Raw genomic sequence first — 19,297 nt, forward strand, 5'->3', positions numbered from 1 at the left:
AGACGATATAACTTCTTTTAGATATCTGTGCAGCCAATACTTTAGACGCTCAACTGTGACACGGTCACAAGTGGGACAGACTACGACAACCGACACTGTTACACAGACGATATAACTTCTTTTAGATATCTGTGCAGCCAATACTTTAGACGCTCAACTGTGACACGGTCACAAGTGGGACAGACAACGACAACCGACACCGTTATACAGACGATATAACTTCTTTTAGATATCTGTGCAGCAAATACTTTAGACGCTCAACTGTGACACGGTCACAAGTGGGACAGACTACGACAACCGACACTGTTACACAGACGATATAACTTCTTTTAGATATCTGTGCAGCAAATACTTTAGACGTTCAACTGTGACTGGGTCACAAGTGGGACAAACTATGACTGCACACTGTTATATTAACGATATAACTTCTTTTAGATATCTGTGCAGCTAATACTTTAGAGTTTAGACGTTAAACTGTGACACGGTCTCAAGTGGGACAGACTACGACTACCGCCACTGTTATACAGACGAAATAACTTCTTTTAGATATCTGTGCAGCCAATACTTTAGACGCTCAACTGTGACACGGTCACAAGTGGGACAGACTACGACAACCGACACTGTTACACAGACGATATAACTTCTATTAGATATCTGTGCAGCCAATACTTTAGACGCTCAACTGTGACACGGTCACAAGTGGGACAGACAACGACAACCGACACCGTTATACAGACGTTATAACTTCTTTTAGATATCTGTGCAGCCAATACTTTAGACGCTCAACTGTGACACGGTCACAAGTGGGACAGACTACGACAACCGACACCGTTACACAGACGATATAACTTCTTTTAGATATCTGTGCAGCCAATACTTTAGACGCTCAACTGTGACACGGTCACAAGTGGGACAGACTACGACAACCGACACTGTTACACAGACGATATAACTTCTTTTAGATATCTGTGCAGCAAATACTTTAGACGTTCAACTGTGACACGGTCACAAGTGGGACAGACTACGACAACCGACACTGTTACACAGACGATATAACTTCTTTTAGATATCTGTGCAGCAAATACTTTAGACGTTCAACTGTGACACGGTCACAAGTGGGACAGACTACGACAACCGACACTGTTACACAGACGATATAACTTCTTTTAGATATCTGTGCAGCCAATACTTTAGACGCTCAACTGTGACACGGTCACAAGTGGGACAGACTACGACAACCGACACTGTTACACAGACGATATAACTTCTTTTAGATATCTGTGCAGCAAATACTTTAGACGTTCAACTGTGACACGGTCACAAGTGGGACAGACTACGACAACCGACACTGTTACACAGACGATATAACTTCTTTTAGATATCTGTGCAGCCAATACTTTAGACGCTCAACTGTGACACGGTCACAAGTGGGACAGACTACGACAACCGACACTGTTACACAGACGATATAACTTCTTTTAGATATCTGTGCAGCCAATACTTTAGACGCTCAACTGTGACACGGTCACAAGTGGGACAGACTACGACAACCGACACTGTTACACAGACGATATAACTTCTTTTAGATATCTGTGCAGCAAATACTTTAGACGTTCAACTGTGACTGGGTCACAAGTGGGACAAACTATGACTGCACACTGTTATATTAACGATATAACTTCTTTTAGATATCTGTGCAGCTAATACTTTAGAGTTTAGACGTTAAACTGTGACACGGTCTCAAGTGGGACAGACTACGACTACCGCCACTGTTATACAGACGAAATAACTTCTTTTAGATATCTGCGTAGCAAATACTTTAGGCGTTCAACGGTGCTACCCAACTTTGGAGCAGCAAGCACGCGTGGTCCGGTTCTACCCTTTATTTATCAGCTAATTTACAAGCTCTGTGACAATGGTACGGGCGTGAATTCAAGGAATGCAATAAAACGATTTATTCCTGTCTTTAACTTTACGAAAGAATAATACTTTCCTCCAGACGAAGATCATGCGGCGATTTGTAGATATTTCTTCTAACTAGAATCTTTAAAATAACATGTATACTACTGTGTAAATTTATTTAAAACTTAACTGTTTTTGTCGTTTACCTCTTGTTAGTGCGTAACCTCAACGCTTTAAGTAGCAACAGTTTCGATATACCCTTCTAAAACTGGATATATAACCAAAGCTATACATACACTAATATACACCAAGTGGATTAACTCGACATGACCGCCACAATCGCCCTGCAGAAACCCAAGTGAAACTTAACCTCTTCTCATACATTATTAAGAACACCTGAATGGATGGATACAACTACATCTTGGATCCGTAATTCAAATTGTTCATATTTTTGAACGTTTCTATAATAATTAAAATAATGTGTTACAACCCCAAAAAATAAAAGTGTTATTTAGCACAGGCCAGGTAAGTGTGGTGGCCAGGAATTCCACCCACTTCGTTTTCTCTATTTTAAAAAGGTGTACCTTTTTAAAATAATATAACAAGAATTATAATCAAACATAAACTGGGTTTATATCCAAGTTTATATGGCACACCTCTGTTGTTTTCAGGCTTTTATATTACAACTATTATTTCCTTATATTTGCTTCCATCATTAACAAGATAAATTCTTGGGACTAACCTAAGGGATGAATGAACGCAATTAAATTAAGGAAAAGTGCTACAAATGATCTTGATCGTTAAAAACAAACAGAGACAAAACATTGCACTGTAGGAATTTAACAAAGTCTGTTTCTTCTTTAAAAATGTGTACAACGTATCTTCGTTTTCAAACAATCTTGGCTTTGCCGATATCAGTTTTTCAAAACAAAAGTAGTACAAACTTGTAGGAGAATTATTTTTAGTGGTTTTGTAACATTATGCTAAAAGTTTTACTCGGTCCCAATAATAAGTGGCCCATAATATATTGTGTAATTTTGTATCAATTCTTAAAAGGTCTGCAAGTCTTTAATTTAATATCCATTCACCAAAGTATTAGAGTTTTAAGACTTCATAATTGTGTACAAAACAACCAAGGTAGAACGGATTAAAATATTTAAATTGAAACTTATAACCTTCAGTTTGTGTTCACCATGCGTACTATGGATGTTGTAATACACCATTGGAATAATAAATTATGTTTGAAATGGATTAAATTGCTAGAATTTAAGATAAAATTTCAATCTCGGATACATACAACTTAGCTATGGTGGGGAATGGAGCTAAACTTAACAGTCTTGGATAGTTGTAAAAATCAAATACATAGATTTACAATACCATTGTTTTCAACAATAATGCCGTTTTCTTAAATATGTTTTATATGATAAAATCTACACAGTAGAATCCAATCAATTTTTATCCCTGCTAACAGAATTAGACTCGTCATTATTCTGCAGGTTGCTGCATAGAAACATCTCTATACAACAAATTGTTATGGTTGCAATTAATTACCGGAGCAAACAATAGTGTGTGTTTTTATCAACTCGTAGTTCCAGTGTATTTCGATCTCAATTTATCACACAGTTTATTGTATTCAGAACGAAAGGTTTTTGTTATTCATGGAGAATTGATTGAGCCGTAAAACGTTTAATTTGTCAAACGTGACAGGTGGAGGGCACAAAACACATTCTGACTCATCCATCTTTCGTCTGTGGATATTTTTTATTAACTTTGAAATGTTTATCTAACGTACTTTTTAAATGTGAAGACAAATTAAAATACTATTTCTATTTATAAAACTATAACACATGTAATGGAGGTAGGCTAAAAATTAAAGCTAATATCAGTGATATGACATGTAAGAAAGCACCTAACATTTATACTATACGCTACATGTGATACAGCTATTAACATTAACCTAGTGCAGTTTCATGCTAAGTGCGTTATCAGCTCATAGAGTGAACTAAGTTGGGCCGACTATAAGTTCTCATTTGGCCTTTGACCTTATACACTTACAACATGCATTTGACAATGTCTAGCTGGAACTGTCTGGAGCTTACGTCACCAACTTGAGCAACATTGTTACGTAAACGCGTTGCTGTCAGTTTTTCCTCCGACAACAAATTCGATAAAGCTGCCGAGAATATTTCCAGTCTCAATGAATTTTAATTTAACATTTTTGGACTGACTGTTTTAAACAGTCAATCGCTCCAAAAGTTTCAAAAAAATTAATATTCTCGTATATTTTGGTCAGCGACCACGATAAGATGTAACTCGCGCGATGCATTTGAAATAGTTATAACAACGTTATTAATAGTGTTATTATAATATTTGAATCTTTGAAGGTTTAGGATTGTGTTTGGCTCTATTCTAATTGTTGGAGAAATCTGAAGAATCGACTCTGGATAATACTACATTTTAACAGATCAAACAAAATATAACAATGCATAACTTTAAGTTATGTCGTTCCTTTTAGTAAACTATTCACATCTGTGTTGTGCATTACATATTCCTACCCCTCTACCCTCCACCGAGCTATAATAACATGCAGACTCATCCTACCTCTGATCTCCTGGATGTGCGAGTCGTACTGGGAGCGGCTACGGGAGAAGTTTTGGCGGAAGGCTTGATGCTGGTAGTCCTGATACCATTGATGCTGCTCCTCCAGGAGGTTCTCCTCAGAGCGACCCGAGGCCAGTGAGGTCACCGAGGAGGTGCGGGAACCTAGGCTCCTATACGCCGAGTCCTCCCTCGTGAGTTGTTCTTCCGATGGCGTTCTGCTCACGTTGACCCTTCCCCCGCTTAGGGTGACTTTTTCGAGTTTCCCTTTCGGCGCGAACTCCCGCACTGATCGGTGTACTGTGACCCGCTCGAACTGCACCATCTTCCCGCCCGTCAACTTTCCGTCGACCTCCACCATGTCGCCTTCCTCTACCATGCGTTCCGCCATCTCTTCGAAAGACTCGTGGGCGCTGCTGGACGTCGAACTCCCACCTCCCCATCGACTGGTTATTGTCGTTTCTGACAACATTTTCCATTTTGAGAAATTTGTCTGGTTCTTGAGTTGGTTTTAAGCTTTGCGCGGTACCCATTATATAGAAAAAGCAATCGTGAAAAGTTTTGAAATATTGATTTAGGTAATTAATTTGATCTCCTACTCACAAGCTTTAAAACTTTATTACTATGAAATATAAATACATTTTATATAACACGGTACCAGTTTTTATTAATTTAGTGCATTCAAAATACTACGAATTCGAAGTACTGTAATTGAGAGTTCCTAAAGAAAGGGAAGATTGAGATAAATACGAGCTCTTGATAGCTGGATTGTTCCAGGAGTGGCAATCTGGGATCTTTATGGTGGCGCCGTTGGCATTACTGTGCAGTGTTGAGACACACCCTGCTCGTCAACAGCTGTTGATCGTGAGATATCGTCTCAGATACGGACGTACTGACGCTGAAGTATTGTACGTTTATCTTTGGTCACTCTAAAAAAGGAAAGAAAAAGTGATAAGGTCCTTGCTGCTACAAATAAGAAAATTTAATGACGATAAATTTGCAATTCTCAACATTCACGCCACGGGGGCTAAATATGCAAGTTTGCCAGTTTTATCATTCGAGGTTAATTATCAATATAGATTGCAACGTTTAAAACGGGTGTTTGCGCTGGTGCTCACCAAATCATGCTAACTGTATTGGATCGTTTATAGGTAAATAATTATCGAACCGGTCCGCTTGAGGCCAAATGGCTCAGTAAGTGAGGATTTATTGACAGGTGTCGGGTCGATGTATGTATCTAGGGCACCGTCTCCAGGGGGAAGGAGGTGTAGCAAAACACATTAACGAGGGGGAGGGGTCTGCCATTTCAGACCAATGACGTATTGACCTACTTCTTTCATTGTTTTACAGCAAGCACTTAAGAATGGAAATGTTGGGAAGAAAGAGAGAGACAATGTAAATGAAGTTCTAGTGAGAAGTTGACCATTGCCGTCATTAAAAGTCTTGAAAGTCTACACAAAAATTAAAAAAGTCCACCACGTTAAAGATTATTCCTTGATATCTTGATAAATTCATGAAATATGATAATATCGAGACTGTCGTTATTGTAGCTGTAATGACTGAGCTTGAACTTCATGACCGATAATTAATGGTTGTAACAACAAATTAGCATGTATGTAGGTCCCCTGATAACACGGTGTGGTTGAGGGTGGCATTATCATAAATAGATAGGTCGTCCCGTCTAATCGATCAAGGTCAGGGGTGTTCTTGGATGTAGTTTGCTTTGCAATACTGGTACGATCATATAAAAGTTTGAAAAATAAAGAAAAATTAATGGAACAATGGTTTGCGATTAAAATAAAAACCAATTCTTAGGAGCTCTCGGCATTTTTATGGTGAATAGTAAACAGGTATGCAGTATATTCCTTACAGAAACTTGGCAGCACAAAATATATATTTCTAAAAAAAAAAATAATTTAATTTCATGCAAGATGTATTGTAATTTAAAACTTTAACTTTAACTCGCTTCCATGCATTTTATCATGTTTATTATTTACACTGTTAATATCCTCAATCTGCAGGATATAGCAACAGTTGGATACACCCCTATAAACGTCGACTGTGCAAGGAATCATAATGGCGTCCAGTATGGAGAGTCTGTAGGTGGGAGGCGCATCGTTAAGAAGCTACGGCAACAGCGATAGCGACGGCCATCTTGAAATCTGCCATCATGGATTTGGGTATACTGTTTTTGGTTATACTGTGCCTTTATCAATGGGAAAGGAGCTCATGTGGCGTATCATTTTGACAGACTCATTCTTAGGAACACAATTGCAAATCTCTTTTAGGATACCTTTATTTTGAGTAAGAGTTGTGACCCTCCAAAGGCTGCTAGTTAGGGATTACTTGCACTGTTCGACTTTTGTAGGGGTTTGTCCAGACTGTTGCCTCATATTCTATATTACGTCTTAGTTATTTTTAAGTTTATAGGTTTGTTATGTTTAACTACAAGTCAACCGCTTGGATACTGAAATTATGCATATGTTTAATAATTACGTTTAGTACTTGCTATTTAACACTAATTATTTTCTGTTGTGATAGGGTACCGCGCAAGCTCATTTTGGAAGTATTTCGTCTACCTCTGGCCTTTGGGGTGGTTTGCCTGAGAGTGATCTTCTCCCTAAGGTCAGAACCTTCCTCCCTGCGGCGGCGGCGCTCGTCCTCCAGGCGCTTCTCTATCTGGGCGACGTCAACTGCTGCACACACCACATCCGCGTCAGCATCAGTAACCCCGACTGCTACTTATCACTAGGTCTGGAGATAGCGTATCTTGATCCCCTCAAAGTAACATTATTGAGGTCGTTGCACATATTGCAAAATGTAAAAAACTGATTTTTATTCGCGTTTTATTCTTAAAATATGAGTCCAACGGTCAATACGACAAAAATTAAACATTAAAACTATTTAAATAGTAGATTAAAAGAATTATACTATTTTGTAGGTGCAATACCAATTTATTATTTTGTCGTTTAACTATTAAATAATAATAAAATACAAATTACTAATTCTTTACTGTTTAAATCAAACTCAAAAGTTTCCAAATAGAGGAACATTGCTCATTAATCATTGATTTTAATCTGAACAGTTATATTTTTACGCTCCTTCCAATAAATTCATAAAATCTAAAGAAAAAAAGTGTTAAGAAGATTAGTAACAGGATTGAAAGTAACGAAATGTTCACGTCACACGAGAAATTAGTAATAAACAGACACATATGCAGTGACTGCTAAGTGTGCTAACTGTCTAGAAGGCTGTGGATGTGGCGCAACTGGCCGTGGTCACGAGAACCTCTGCCTCTCTCTTATCCCTCGTCTTATGGCTTATGAATTAATTTTTTTATCAGAATATAAATAGAAAAAATTATTTAAAATGATAAAACTTTTAATTTATTTTTATCTATGGCCATTAATTGAAAGTACAATACCGTTCTATTGAATAATAAAATCTCCTTTATTTTTTATTATTTTTTTAAGCTCGATTATACACCTATACCTGAACAAAATTCCTAGAAATTACAGGTTGTACTGCGTTCTTGCGTTTAATTTAACAGAAAATGTTCACTTGCTCTTGCAGTCTAATACGAACATTTTTTAACGTTAGATCAAGTTTCTACGTAATCAATGGGGATTTGCGGAAATTCAAAATTTAAACTTATACAAGTCATTCCAACTACAGTAGCCTTAACGTGAATATTACAAATTATGTGTTGGCTAATCTATTCTATAAGTGATTGAGTTGAATAATTGAAGAAGCGTGCTCTAGTTTTACATTTAATACGGGTATATTTAAACACTACTTTATTTCTAAGGGGGTTGACTATTTATAGTATATTTATCATCTGGTTTTTAGTCAGCGTGAGATTGAGGTGATGGTAGCAATCGGGGTCGCTAAAGATTTACCGGTCGTCGTCTTGTCGTGGATAGGAGAGCCGGTCGCGCTGCCGCTCCAGATCTTTTCGTAGAACTCCCGGAGTCTGCTGGTTCCCCCGGGACTTCCAGGGGTCCCCGGACTCTTGGGGGAACCCGACAAGCCCCCCGGAACCCCCTTGGGAGCTCCGAGGTGCTTCTCGCCGTTCTCCATACTGTCAGTCACATGCGTCACTTCACTTCAGGTCACTTCAAGTTGTTTCCATCACTTGTAACAGTCACTTCCTGGAATATAGCATATTTCAAACTAAGAATACACCGATAAATTAAGAATCAAACTGATTACTCTGGCAATTTCAAATATTTTTGGCTTTGCACTCTTTGGGAACATCCTTGAACTTGTAAGTAAATATTAACAGATTGTACTTTTTAATAACAAATATGTGTTATATTGACACACAATAAAACAGCTGTTTTCAAAATCAACTTGAAACCTACACACTATAAGCATATGTTTCAATGTATTGCACATGTTACTTCTTATTTACCGTTAACTTCCTTCAACAGCATGGAAGGTTGTCCTGAAAAAAAAAACCCCAAACATTTTCCGTCAACTAATAGATGACTTAGGCGTAAATAAAACCATGAGTGGGTCAAGGTGGACTGTACCGTAAAAATAGAAAATACCAGCAAGTCAATTAGCAGAGGTTGAAGTAGAAACGTGACTCCCAAGGATAGACACCGGTTAGACCTACCACGCCGCAGCGTCTACACTACTACCTACTGAAATTCAAATTCATAAGCCTACAGAAATCTTCAAATTTCTTTCATTCATTAGACTTGTATATTTTAATTTTGCCTCTTTTCACATACTGCCCTTGTGAAATTATTACTTTAAGTTCTGGAAGTTATTATTTTAATACCTGTAGAGCAAACATATACTAATAAAATCTTTTCCCCATCATTGTACTCGGTTTCCAATTCAAATTTTAGTGAACTTTCATCTCCTTGGTCCTATAAGGGGGGGATGGGGTTACTATTCCGAAATGGTAAGCTCCCTCAATTTAGAAAAGAGGCAAAATAAAGAATATAGTTCAAACCAATTTTAAATTCTCGAATAAATACAATATTTTATTTTAAATAAGCTGCATTTGCTTTCATGTTGTCGTCTTTTTAAAAATGAAAAATTAGCTTTTTTTATTATTGATTAAATTAATGCTCGGTTAGCACTTGAAAACAGCCTCAAGAATTAATTTTACTGTAACGATTGCCAAATCGTTGAAATACTAGGTTAATACTAATAAAGCAATCCTGATGTTTTACCATGAACCAATGCATAATATTTACAATGGTATAAATATTTTTCTAGACCACGGTATAAACATGGTACAGTCGGCGTGATGTGCAGTTTGAAAAAAACAAACGCGCAGTTCTATAAGTCATTTTAGATAATCTCACAAAACAATTTGGGGAAAGAACTTAAAAGACGTTAGTCCTTTGTTGTTCCTGATAGTCACGAGGCGAAACCTTGATCTCAATCGCTTTTCCACGGTTGGTTCACCTAGTTCTGTAATTTACCGTTAAGGGAGTACTTCCTTCTTCGCGTGAACAGTTGTACTAACGTCTTTTCATAAAACCCTTTTGCTTTAAATATTTTTTAAACTATTTAAGGGAGTTTGAGTGGATTTAACTTTCACTAACATGACGAATCTAATACTTTGTACTTATAACTGTAGTTAGGGACATCATACTGCGTGCCAACTCCTCAAGGAGGTACCACACAGAGTTTGAGACCAGCGGCCATGCGTGCAAGAGACGCTGCGCTGCGTAGGTAGAAAGTAGTCGCGGCTGCCCAGATTTGTCATGGCCTGCAACTCACACTGCTAAATCGGAGAGAAAGTATGGATGCTAACGGGACATTCTCGACAATGCTCCTGTTGGGGCTGAACTCCAGGAGAAAGTTGCACCCTCCAAAGAAGGTACTGTTGGTCAAGTACAGATAGTAACGGGCACTGAATATAATGAAGACACTAACGAACTCCTGTTATCTTTGAACGAACAAGATATTAATTGAAATATGCAACAAACATAATAGAATTATTGTATTTTAACTTTAATTGCTGTATGACATATCAACATTACCGATACTGAGTGACGAATAATTTCTGTAATGAGTTTACACGATATTGAAGGCCATTGAGCTGACAAAAAAAACTACAAAAATGTATATTATCTACGAAGGCGATTAGCTACAAAGAATTCAGTCCGATCGATATTTTATATTGATCCACCAATCCTTACGGTTTTGCTGTAGTAATTAGATAGTAGTTCATTAATTATGAACGAAAATTAATAATATTATCTTTAGTTGGATTATTTCACCTTGATTCGTGTTTTTCTGATATTGGAAACAAAATGCTTCCTTTTTGTCAAGAAGGGGGGGGGGAGAAGAGGGAATCTTAGGACCACGAGAAAAAATTTGCGACTCCTAAGACTTTGCCTTGTCACTAAAACAAACTTCAAGCAACGATAGATTAACGCATAACTTGAAGTACTGAATTGCATTTAGCGTTAGTCAAACTTAATTTCCTCCTGTACTTTATTATAATCGATTTATACCTCAGTTCAGGTGTGCTACAGTTATACTAGAGTTACTTGTTTTTTTTGGAGGAACTACACTATTTTTACCAATATAAATATACATTTAATCCTTCCCCTTTGCAACACCTATTCCAATCAGTATTGTAAAGGGACAGGATAATATTTGTCTTTCTCTATGTCCTACACATAATGACATGTTTTAAACAACGAGATGATGTCCTTATTCAGGCTTAGACATATTTGAGAGAAGTGCCAAAACTTGAATGTGAAACATTTTCGACAGAATTTTGTTGATAATTACTTTTTGTTTGGAATAGAATATCATATAAAAGTAACAACTGATGATTAAATGGTCGGTTCTCAAGGGTCTCTGTATTCCCACACACAGATTTGTGAACACTTAAAAAGTTACAAGCAACTTATTACCACGCATCACTTGGTTGTGTAATTTCTATGTATGTTTTACTAGTTGTGTGTATTTTTAAACTAGTCCAGAGAATGAGACAAACGACAAACGTGGCAAATGATACATCTAACAAGTGAAAACGTTGAATTAAATTCACTCTGGACAAATGCCGTGACACGAAACAATCGAATCCAAATTCAAGTTTCCTCTCTAGACACAACAATTATAATTTCACTCGTACATCAACGAGAGAAGGTTGCGTCATTATGATAACGTGACTTGAAAACAATTCTTACACACAAACTTTAATGACGTAAGATTCTGAATGCTTGTACTTGGAAAAACAGCGGCCATAAATTAGTGACGTAATGGGTGGTTAATCGCGGTAGCAACTATTGGGGTATTTGCGTGCAGCCAGCTCCGGCGCGCGAGACGGTAATGGAAATGAAATGTCACAGTTCACGAGACCGGCGCGGTACAACTGTTACTGTTACTTACAGTAGCAGTTAATGAGTAACAGGTTTGGCGATAACAGAACATCTGGCCGTTCAGAGTTCACCAAAGTGACCTTTCGTGGAGTAATAACATCCCACCTTGATCAGCGCCTCATTTCTATTGCAATGGGTAATGATAATTTTTAACGTCTATTTTACGTCAGATCTACCTTTTGTGACATATCAGTATACATTTTAAATTGTTAGCGTAACGTTGTATTATTATTTAAATGCACCTCAAATACTAGGACTTTTAATTAAAGCGCAGAAGTACGTTACTCAACATATGAGAATCTAAAACAATTTTTAAAAGGACTTGAAAGAAATAAAGGATATTATAAAAATACAAACTACAATGATAAATATTTTAGTGGAAATTTTTGTTCAGTTTGCCTCTGCCTTAAAGAAGTAAGAAATAATACACTTCAGAAATTGTGTATTGCTTGTAATTTTGTATGAACTTCACTAAGCTGGTTTAAAACTCGTGTTTTAAGAATTATAATATGAGAGTAATATTATTATATATGAGTAATAAAATAACTGATCTCCCGATTTTTCAATCGTAATACTAATCCAGTTAATGATTTGGTAATCCTTTTAAGGATTATGCTGAAGCCTTACAGCCTAAACTTTAGAGGCTTCATAAACTTATACGCGAACTTGCCAAAACTAGACCTGTTAATTTTTTTTTAACAAACGCGAGAACTAATTAAAGGTTAACCAAACAAAACTTCATTACAGAATATATTACAATATACATTGATTTAACCCACATTAATCTACTGGTATATATATATAATGACACCTCATTATTCTGTGTTAACCGTCTATACTATTCGGAGTGGCAATACAATAAAAGCAGACTTAAATTATAATAGTATGTAACAACAGTTTAAGAACGTTAATTGATTTACGTAATTATTTATTTGGTTTATAAATATAGTGAATTGTGAAATATTTCTGATGATTATTATCTTTTAACATAATATAAGGAAATATTTGTTGTTTCTTAATATTGTACAGTTGTCTATATGTTAAAAAACACTTATCACTTATAACTTAACACTTAACACTTAATCACTTAACACTTATAAAACATCTTATAACTTTAGTAAAATGTTGTAAATAAAATGCAGTGGTAATTCATGAACACTCAGCCCAAATACTACTGTATCAAAACCGCCACGCCGATCTGGTAACACAAGGTCAAGACATGGAGAAACCTACAGTACACGTACCCGATACAGTAATCAACACAGAAGTGCGCTTGAAAGTCATCTCCATATGGTTGCGGTAAGCTATATATTACACTGCAAATAAACAATGCAAGTGCAAGGCAACACTAGCTTAATAATCAACTGCACATATGGTTACGAGATGCATTATTCAATAGTAGACATACAGTGTGTAAAGGTAAGATGTAACACGTGCTTGATAATCAGTGGCATTTGGTTACGGCATGCAATATTCTACAGTACAGGTACACTATGCGGCTATGAGTGCCTAAGGTGTTTGATAATCATTTGCCCATGATTACGACGTGCAATATTCTACAGTACAGGCACACTATGCAGCTTTGAGTGCCTAAGGTGTTTGATAATCATTTGCCCATGATTACGACGTGCAATATTCTACAGTACAGGTACACTATGCAGCTTTGAGTGCATCGGGTATTTGATAATCATTTGCCCATGATTACGACATGCAATATTCTACAGTACAGGTACACTATGCAGCTTTGAGTGCATCGGGTATTTGATAATCATTTGCCCATGATTAAGACATGCAATATTCTACAGTACAGGTACACTATGCGGCTATGAGTGCCTCAGGTGTCTGATAATCATTTGCTCATGATTACGATGTGCAATATTCTACAGTACAGGTACACTATGCAGCTGTGAGTGCATCGGGTATTTGATAATCATTTGCCCATGATTACGACGTGCAATATTCTACAGTACAGGTACACTATGCGGCTTTGAGTGCAACGGGTGTTTGATAATCATTTGCCCATGATTACAACATTAAATATTCGGCAGTACAGGTACACTATGCAGCTTTGAGTGCCTCAGGTGTTTGATAATCATTTGGCCATGATTACGACGTGCAATATTCTACAGTACAGGTACACTATGCAGGTTTGAGTGCCAAGGGTGTTTGATAATCTGTGGCCATAATTATGACATGCAATATTCTACAGTACCCGTATTCTATGCAACTGTGAGAGGCAACGTGTGCTTGATAATAGTTTGCTCATGGTTACTACATGCATTGTTATGTTCTTCATGAATTCATGACACGCCGTTGAGACAATAATGAAAGTTCCCCATAGATTCTAGATCCGATAATAGCGGAATGTGTGAGCGAATAGTCACTGAATGTAACATGAATTTGTTTTAAATTTATACTAAAACTGCCCTTGCAATACAATGTACAATTGTCTTATTGAAATTAAAAAAACTATTTTGAGAGGTAACGCGCGCTTGTCCACGGTTACGACATGCAATATTCTACAGTACAGGTGTATAGAATGCAACTGTCAGTGGTAACGTGCGCTTGATAATAATTTACCTACGTTTACGACATGCAATATTCTACAGTACAGGTGTATAGAATGCAACTGTCAGAGGTAACGTGCGCTTGATAATAATTTTCCCACGGTTACGAAATGCAATATTCTACAGTACAGGCGTATCCTATGCAACTGTCAGAGGTAACGTGCGCTTGATAATAATTTGCCCACGGTTACGACATGCAATATTCTACAGTGCCGGTGTATCCTATGCAACTGTCAGAGGTAACGTGCGCTTGATAATCATTTGGCCACGGTTACGACATGCAATATTCTACAGTACAGGTTTATCCTATGCAACTGTCAGAGGTAACGTGCGCTTGATAATAGTTTGCCCACGGTTACGAAATGCAATACTCTACAGTACAGGTGTATAGAATGCAACTGTCAGAGGTAACGTGCGCTTGATAATAATTTGCCCACGTTTACGACATGCAATATTCTATAGTACAGGTGTATAGAATGCAACTGTCAGAGGTAACGTGCGCTTGATAATAATTTACCTACGTTTACAACATGCAATATTCTACATTACAGGTGTATAGAATGCAACTGTCAGAGGTAACGTGCGCTTGATAATAATTTGCCCACGATTACGATACAGTACAGGCGTATCTTATGCAACTGCCAGAGGTAACGTGCGCTTGATAATAATTTGCCCACGGTTACGACATGCAATATTCTACAGTGCCGGTGTATCCTATGCAACTGTCAGAGGTAACGTGCGCTTGATAATCATTTGCCCACGGTTACGACATGCAATATTCTACAATACAGGTTTATCCTATGCAACTGTCAGAGGTAACGTGCGCTTGATAATCATTTGCCCTCGGTTACGACATGCAATATTCTACAGTGCAGGTGTAGAGAATGCAACAGTCAGAGGTAACGTGGGCTTGAAAATAATTTTCCCACGTTTACGAAATGCAATATTCTACAGTACAGGTGTATAGAATGCAACTGTCAGAGGTAACGTGCGATTCATAATAATTTTCCCACGTTTACGACATGCAATATTCTACAGTACAGGCGTATCCTATGCAACTGTCAGAGGTAACGTGCGCTTGATAATAATTTGCCCACGTTTACGAAATGCAATATTCTACAGTACAGATGTATAGAATGCAACTGTCAGATGTAACGTGCGCTTGATAATAATTTGCCCACGGTTGCGAAATGCAATATTCTACAGTACATGCGTATCTTATGCAACTGTCAGAGGTAACGTGCGCTTGATAATAATTTGCCCACGGTTACGACATGCAATATTCTACAGTGCCGGTGTATCCTATGCAAGTGTCAGAGATATGTGTGCATATATTGTGTGCAATATTCTACAGTACAGGTATCATATGCAATTGCCAGAGGTAACCCGCGCTTCATTATTAACTGTAGATGGTTACGACATGGAATAGTCTACTATACCGGTAGACTATACTGTGGATGAATACGAGATAACGCGCTTGCGATAATCATCTGTACATGGTTAGCGTAATTAACGAAGCTCTGCGTGTGTTTCGCCCCTCCGTGAACAAACACACAACTACCATTCTTTGACTTCTTCAAATACTCCTTTTTTCCGTTTTTCCCATACGTGTTTTTTATTTTATACGCACGTATTAATATCTGTGAATTTTTACATTAGTTATCAGAGAATTGTTAAAATAATACTGATTCGTTATTGTGATTCATCAAGAATAAGGAACTTATTCAGTTCAAGTTGAAGAATAAAATTATTTCAAAATGGGTTACCTTTTTTAACGGTTAACGCATTATGAGGTATATTTTACTCGGGCGTTTCTAAAACTGCCATATTTGCACTGATTTGAGTTCTTGAATAGTAATTTCTAATTCTAAGTTTTCTTATTTAATAATTTAGGGTATCTGATAAAAACTTTATAAGTGTCGACAGTGTTACAGCTCCCGAATAAAATGTTGAAGTGTGCTTAAATTATGCCCCTCGATTCATTTATTTAATATTAATATCTATTTGAAAACACTGTTACCTAATTTTTTACAGAGAGGACAAGTTTTTTAAACGTTTAATATTGTTATTTTTACTATTATTAGTATTATTTATTATGAAATGCTATTAGGTATATGCAATCTACTGGCGTCAGGTGAGGTGAATACAAAAAACATTGAATCATATTGAGTTTACTTGCTGTATGTTACATACACTAGACTGAAAAAATTGTATTTATGCTTCTAAACAGCTGTATTGTAATATTGAAATGTAATTACATTTAAACGTAGTTTTACAGTAATATTTGTAATTAAATCTCATAAAACTATGGAATTACAACATCAATTTTTATTATAAGGTGCGGCATTTTAAAACTTTTATGGAGATCATACATCACTACCTACGCCGATAAGATCCAATAACATTTTTATGTTTGGTAGGTTTAAGTATTAATAATGAGTAGTAATAGTAACCACAGTTAAATAACAAACATGTGCAAGGAAAAATATTAATTTATATTTTTTGTACACTAAATACTTGATTTTGATGTACAGCGATTGCCCACGCAAAAGTATAAATCATGAACATAATTATTTGCAAATAAAATATTTGCTTGATACAGAACAAACTGATAAACAATCGCTTAATATTACTCAATTATGAATAAATACGTAATGAATTCATACGCTTTTTTAACCGATTGTTAATTAACTTTTGTTCCATGAAAAAAATTCAATTAGTTTAAATAATTAATATTTATGTCTTAGTGGTAACAGTCAACAAAATACACATCTGATTTAGTTTATAAAATTAACCATTTTGTCTCAGCATGGGTTAATAATTCAGTTTTAAAGAACCAAATTTCCAATAAATGGAACTTCCGGCCTTAAAAATTATTTTCACCATGAACATCCTAGCAACAGGTGATTTATTAATCGTTTTGAAAGTAGCGTTTACGTTGAAAACTATATCGGGTTTGTTTTATTAACATTATCAAGATTTGAAGCTTTACTACAACTTAAGTTTTGTTCTTTATTTTTAAATTACGATATTGATTGTGTATACAAATAATATTAATTACTGAGCTACAAGTGTATCAACTAAAATATTATGGGAATTTCTTTTTATACTGATAATGTTATATTCATTTAAATTGTTTTAATGTACTATTTCACATAATAAAGGTAATGAAGTGTAAAACTATAAAATACCATTATGTCAATTTAGGATTAATGTATGGTGTTTTTGCTTAACTTGTGTAGTCAATTAGTCTAAAAAGAGAATCTCTTAAAATTTATATCTATGAATCGTACAACATGTAGGTAATAATATAGTGCATAGCATAATATACTTTAGTGTTTAAAGAGGTGAATAAAATTAATTGTAAAAATTAAAGAACTAAAACTATACAAGATTGAAATTGCCAGGTATCATTAAATTTGGAACGTAGTGGCTGTCACGTACGCAACAATTACTGCTGACAGAAACTGATATCACAGAATGTAACCACAAGAGCAGAAGCGGTTTGTTGTGATATTTGACACCTCACTGACACTCGCTACAAGCCGGTCGCGAGAAGACTGGGTAGTGAGTAGACCGTGCGATGAGACCAGTGAGCGGTGAACGGCGTGGCGGCCGCAGTGATAGGAGGCAGTGGCAGTCACGTGACATAGGCACAGGCATGATTGGCAGAGTGTTATTTTCACTAGGAAAGTTGAGCAAGCACTCTCTAGGAAATGAAAAACACATACGATTCTGCGTTGAGGAAAGGTTAACTCTGCTAACGCTTGAGGAGTCATATGATCTAAACTTTGACGTGTTATACAAGAGATACTAGAGTAGTTTTATACATTCATAAATTATGCTTGATTTAAGAAATCATAAATATAAAAGGTATGAGTAGACCAGCCTAACTTCGGTAAGTTTTGAGGAAAAGAGCGCTTTTTTGACGTCATCCCATTTTCCGTAAAGCTGTTGGGCCTTAACTTCTATCAAAACGTATTATAAGCAGCCCCATAATCAGGGCTCCGTCCCCTTGGACCCCATACGATGTTTGGGGGCCATAAGCGTATCCTAGCCGGATGGGAGACATGGTAGGAGTGACATACACCATCACTGAATCGTTTTTGTCTATGCAGACATGAAGTTTGATGCAAAATGTTAAATTTAAAACTCAACTCGCTCTCAAGATACACTTCGGACAAAAACACAGAAAGTAAGTTTTCCTACCCTTTCTGTAAAAGTCTTTGATGGTGCTCGGCCAATAATGTAGTACACAATCAGGTGTATTTATATTCAATATTTTTACTATTTTTACGCTCTCATTTAAATACTCGAACTTTACGCTAGCCACTTATTAAAACCTGGTTCCTATGGTTTTTATGTTTTCTTTACATTTATAGATTTAATTAGGTTATTTTGTAATACTGGCCATCCTACTAAATGAATTTTATTTAATACATAAAATTAAGTTTGTACTGTGAGATAATCTTAATGTTTATTTATAGTAACATAGTTAATTTTATTATTATAGTTTGATTGCAGATGAATACTTTGGAACAGTCCATCTAATGCGTTTACTTGTTAAAAAGGGGGAAATGCAAGACTAATAAGATACAAGTATTAATATGGTGTAGGCAATAGTAATTTACTTCTATATTAAGTAAAAAATACGATACAAATTGATTAGTTTTATTGCCTTATTCTTAACGCAATGATACGGGATATTATTGTTGTGTCGAAAAGAAAACCGTTATCTTTGAGTTTATTGTCAAGAAACCATTCTCATTTTTGTAGACTTTACTAAACAGAGTTGACGTAAATGGGTTCAGCCCATTTTGCGTGATTTATAACATATCGCAGCATAAGGAAGGTTGCATTTGATCCTCA

At 36.3% G+C, this 19,297-nt stretch overlaps 1 protein-coding gene across 1 annotated transcript in view; it reads right to left on the reverse strand.

Moving 5' to 3' along the window:
- LOC124358202 (nesprin-1-like) overlaps positions 1-17,987 on the reverse strand; it is a 363,429-nt gene extending 345,442 nt beyond the window's left edge. The window contains exons 1-4 of the mRNA XM_046810494.1: positions 17,873-17,987; positions 8,400-8,651; positions 7,080-7,196; positions 4,504-4,962 (exon numbers count right to left, since the gene is read on the reverse strand). Of these exons, the coding sequence (XP_046666450.1) occupies positions 4,504-4,962; positions 7,080-7,196; positions 8,400-8,580 (757 nt within the window). The 5' untranslated portion in view covers positions 8,581-8,651; positions 17,873-17,987. The remainder of the gene's footprint in view (positions 1-4,503; positions 4,963-7,079; positions 7,197-8,399; positions 8,652-17,872) is intronic.
- Positions 17,988-19,297: the final 1,310 nt, after the last annotated feature.

Source organism: Homalodisca vitripennis, chromosome 3, assembly GCF_021130785.1.
Source record: "Homalodisca vitripennis isolate AUS2020 chromosome 3, UT_GWSS_2.1, whole genome shotgun sequence".
Lineage (NCBI taxonomy): Eukaryota > Metazoa > Arthropoda > Insecta > Hemiptera > Cicadellidae > Homalodisca > Homalodisca vitripennis.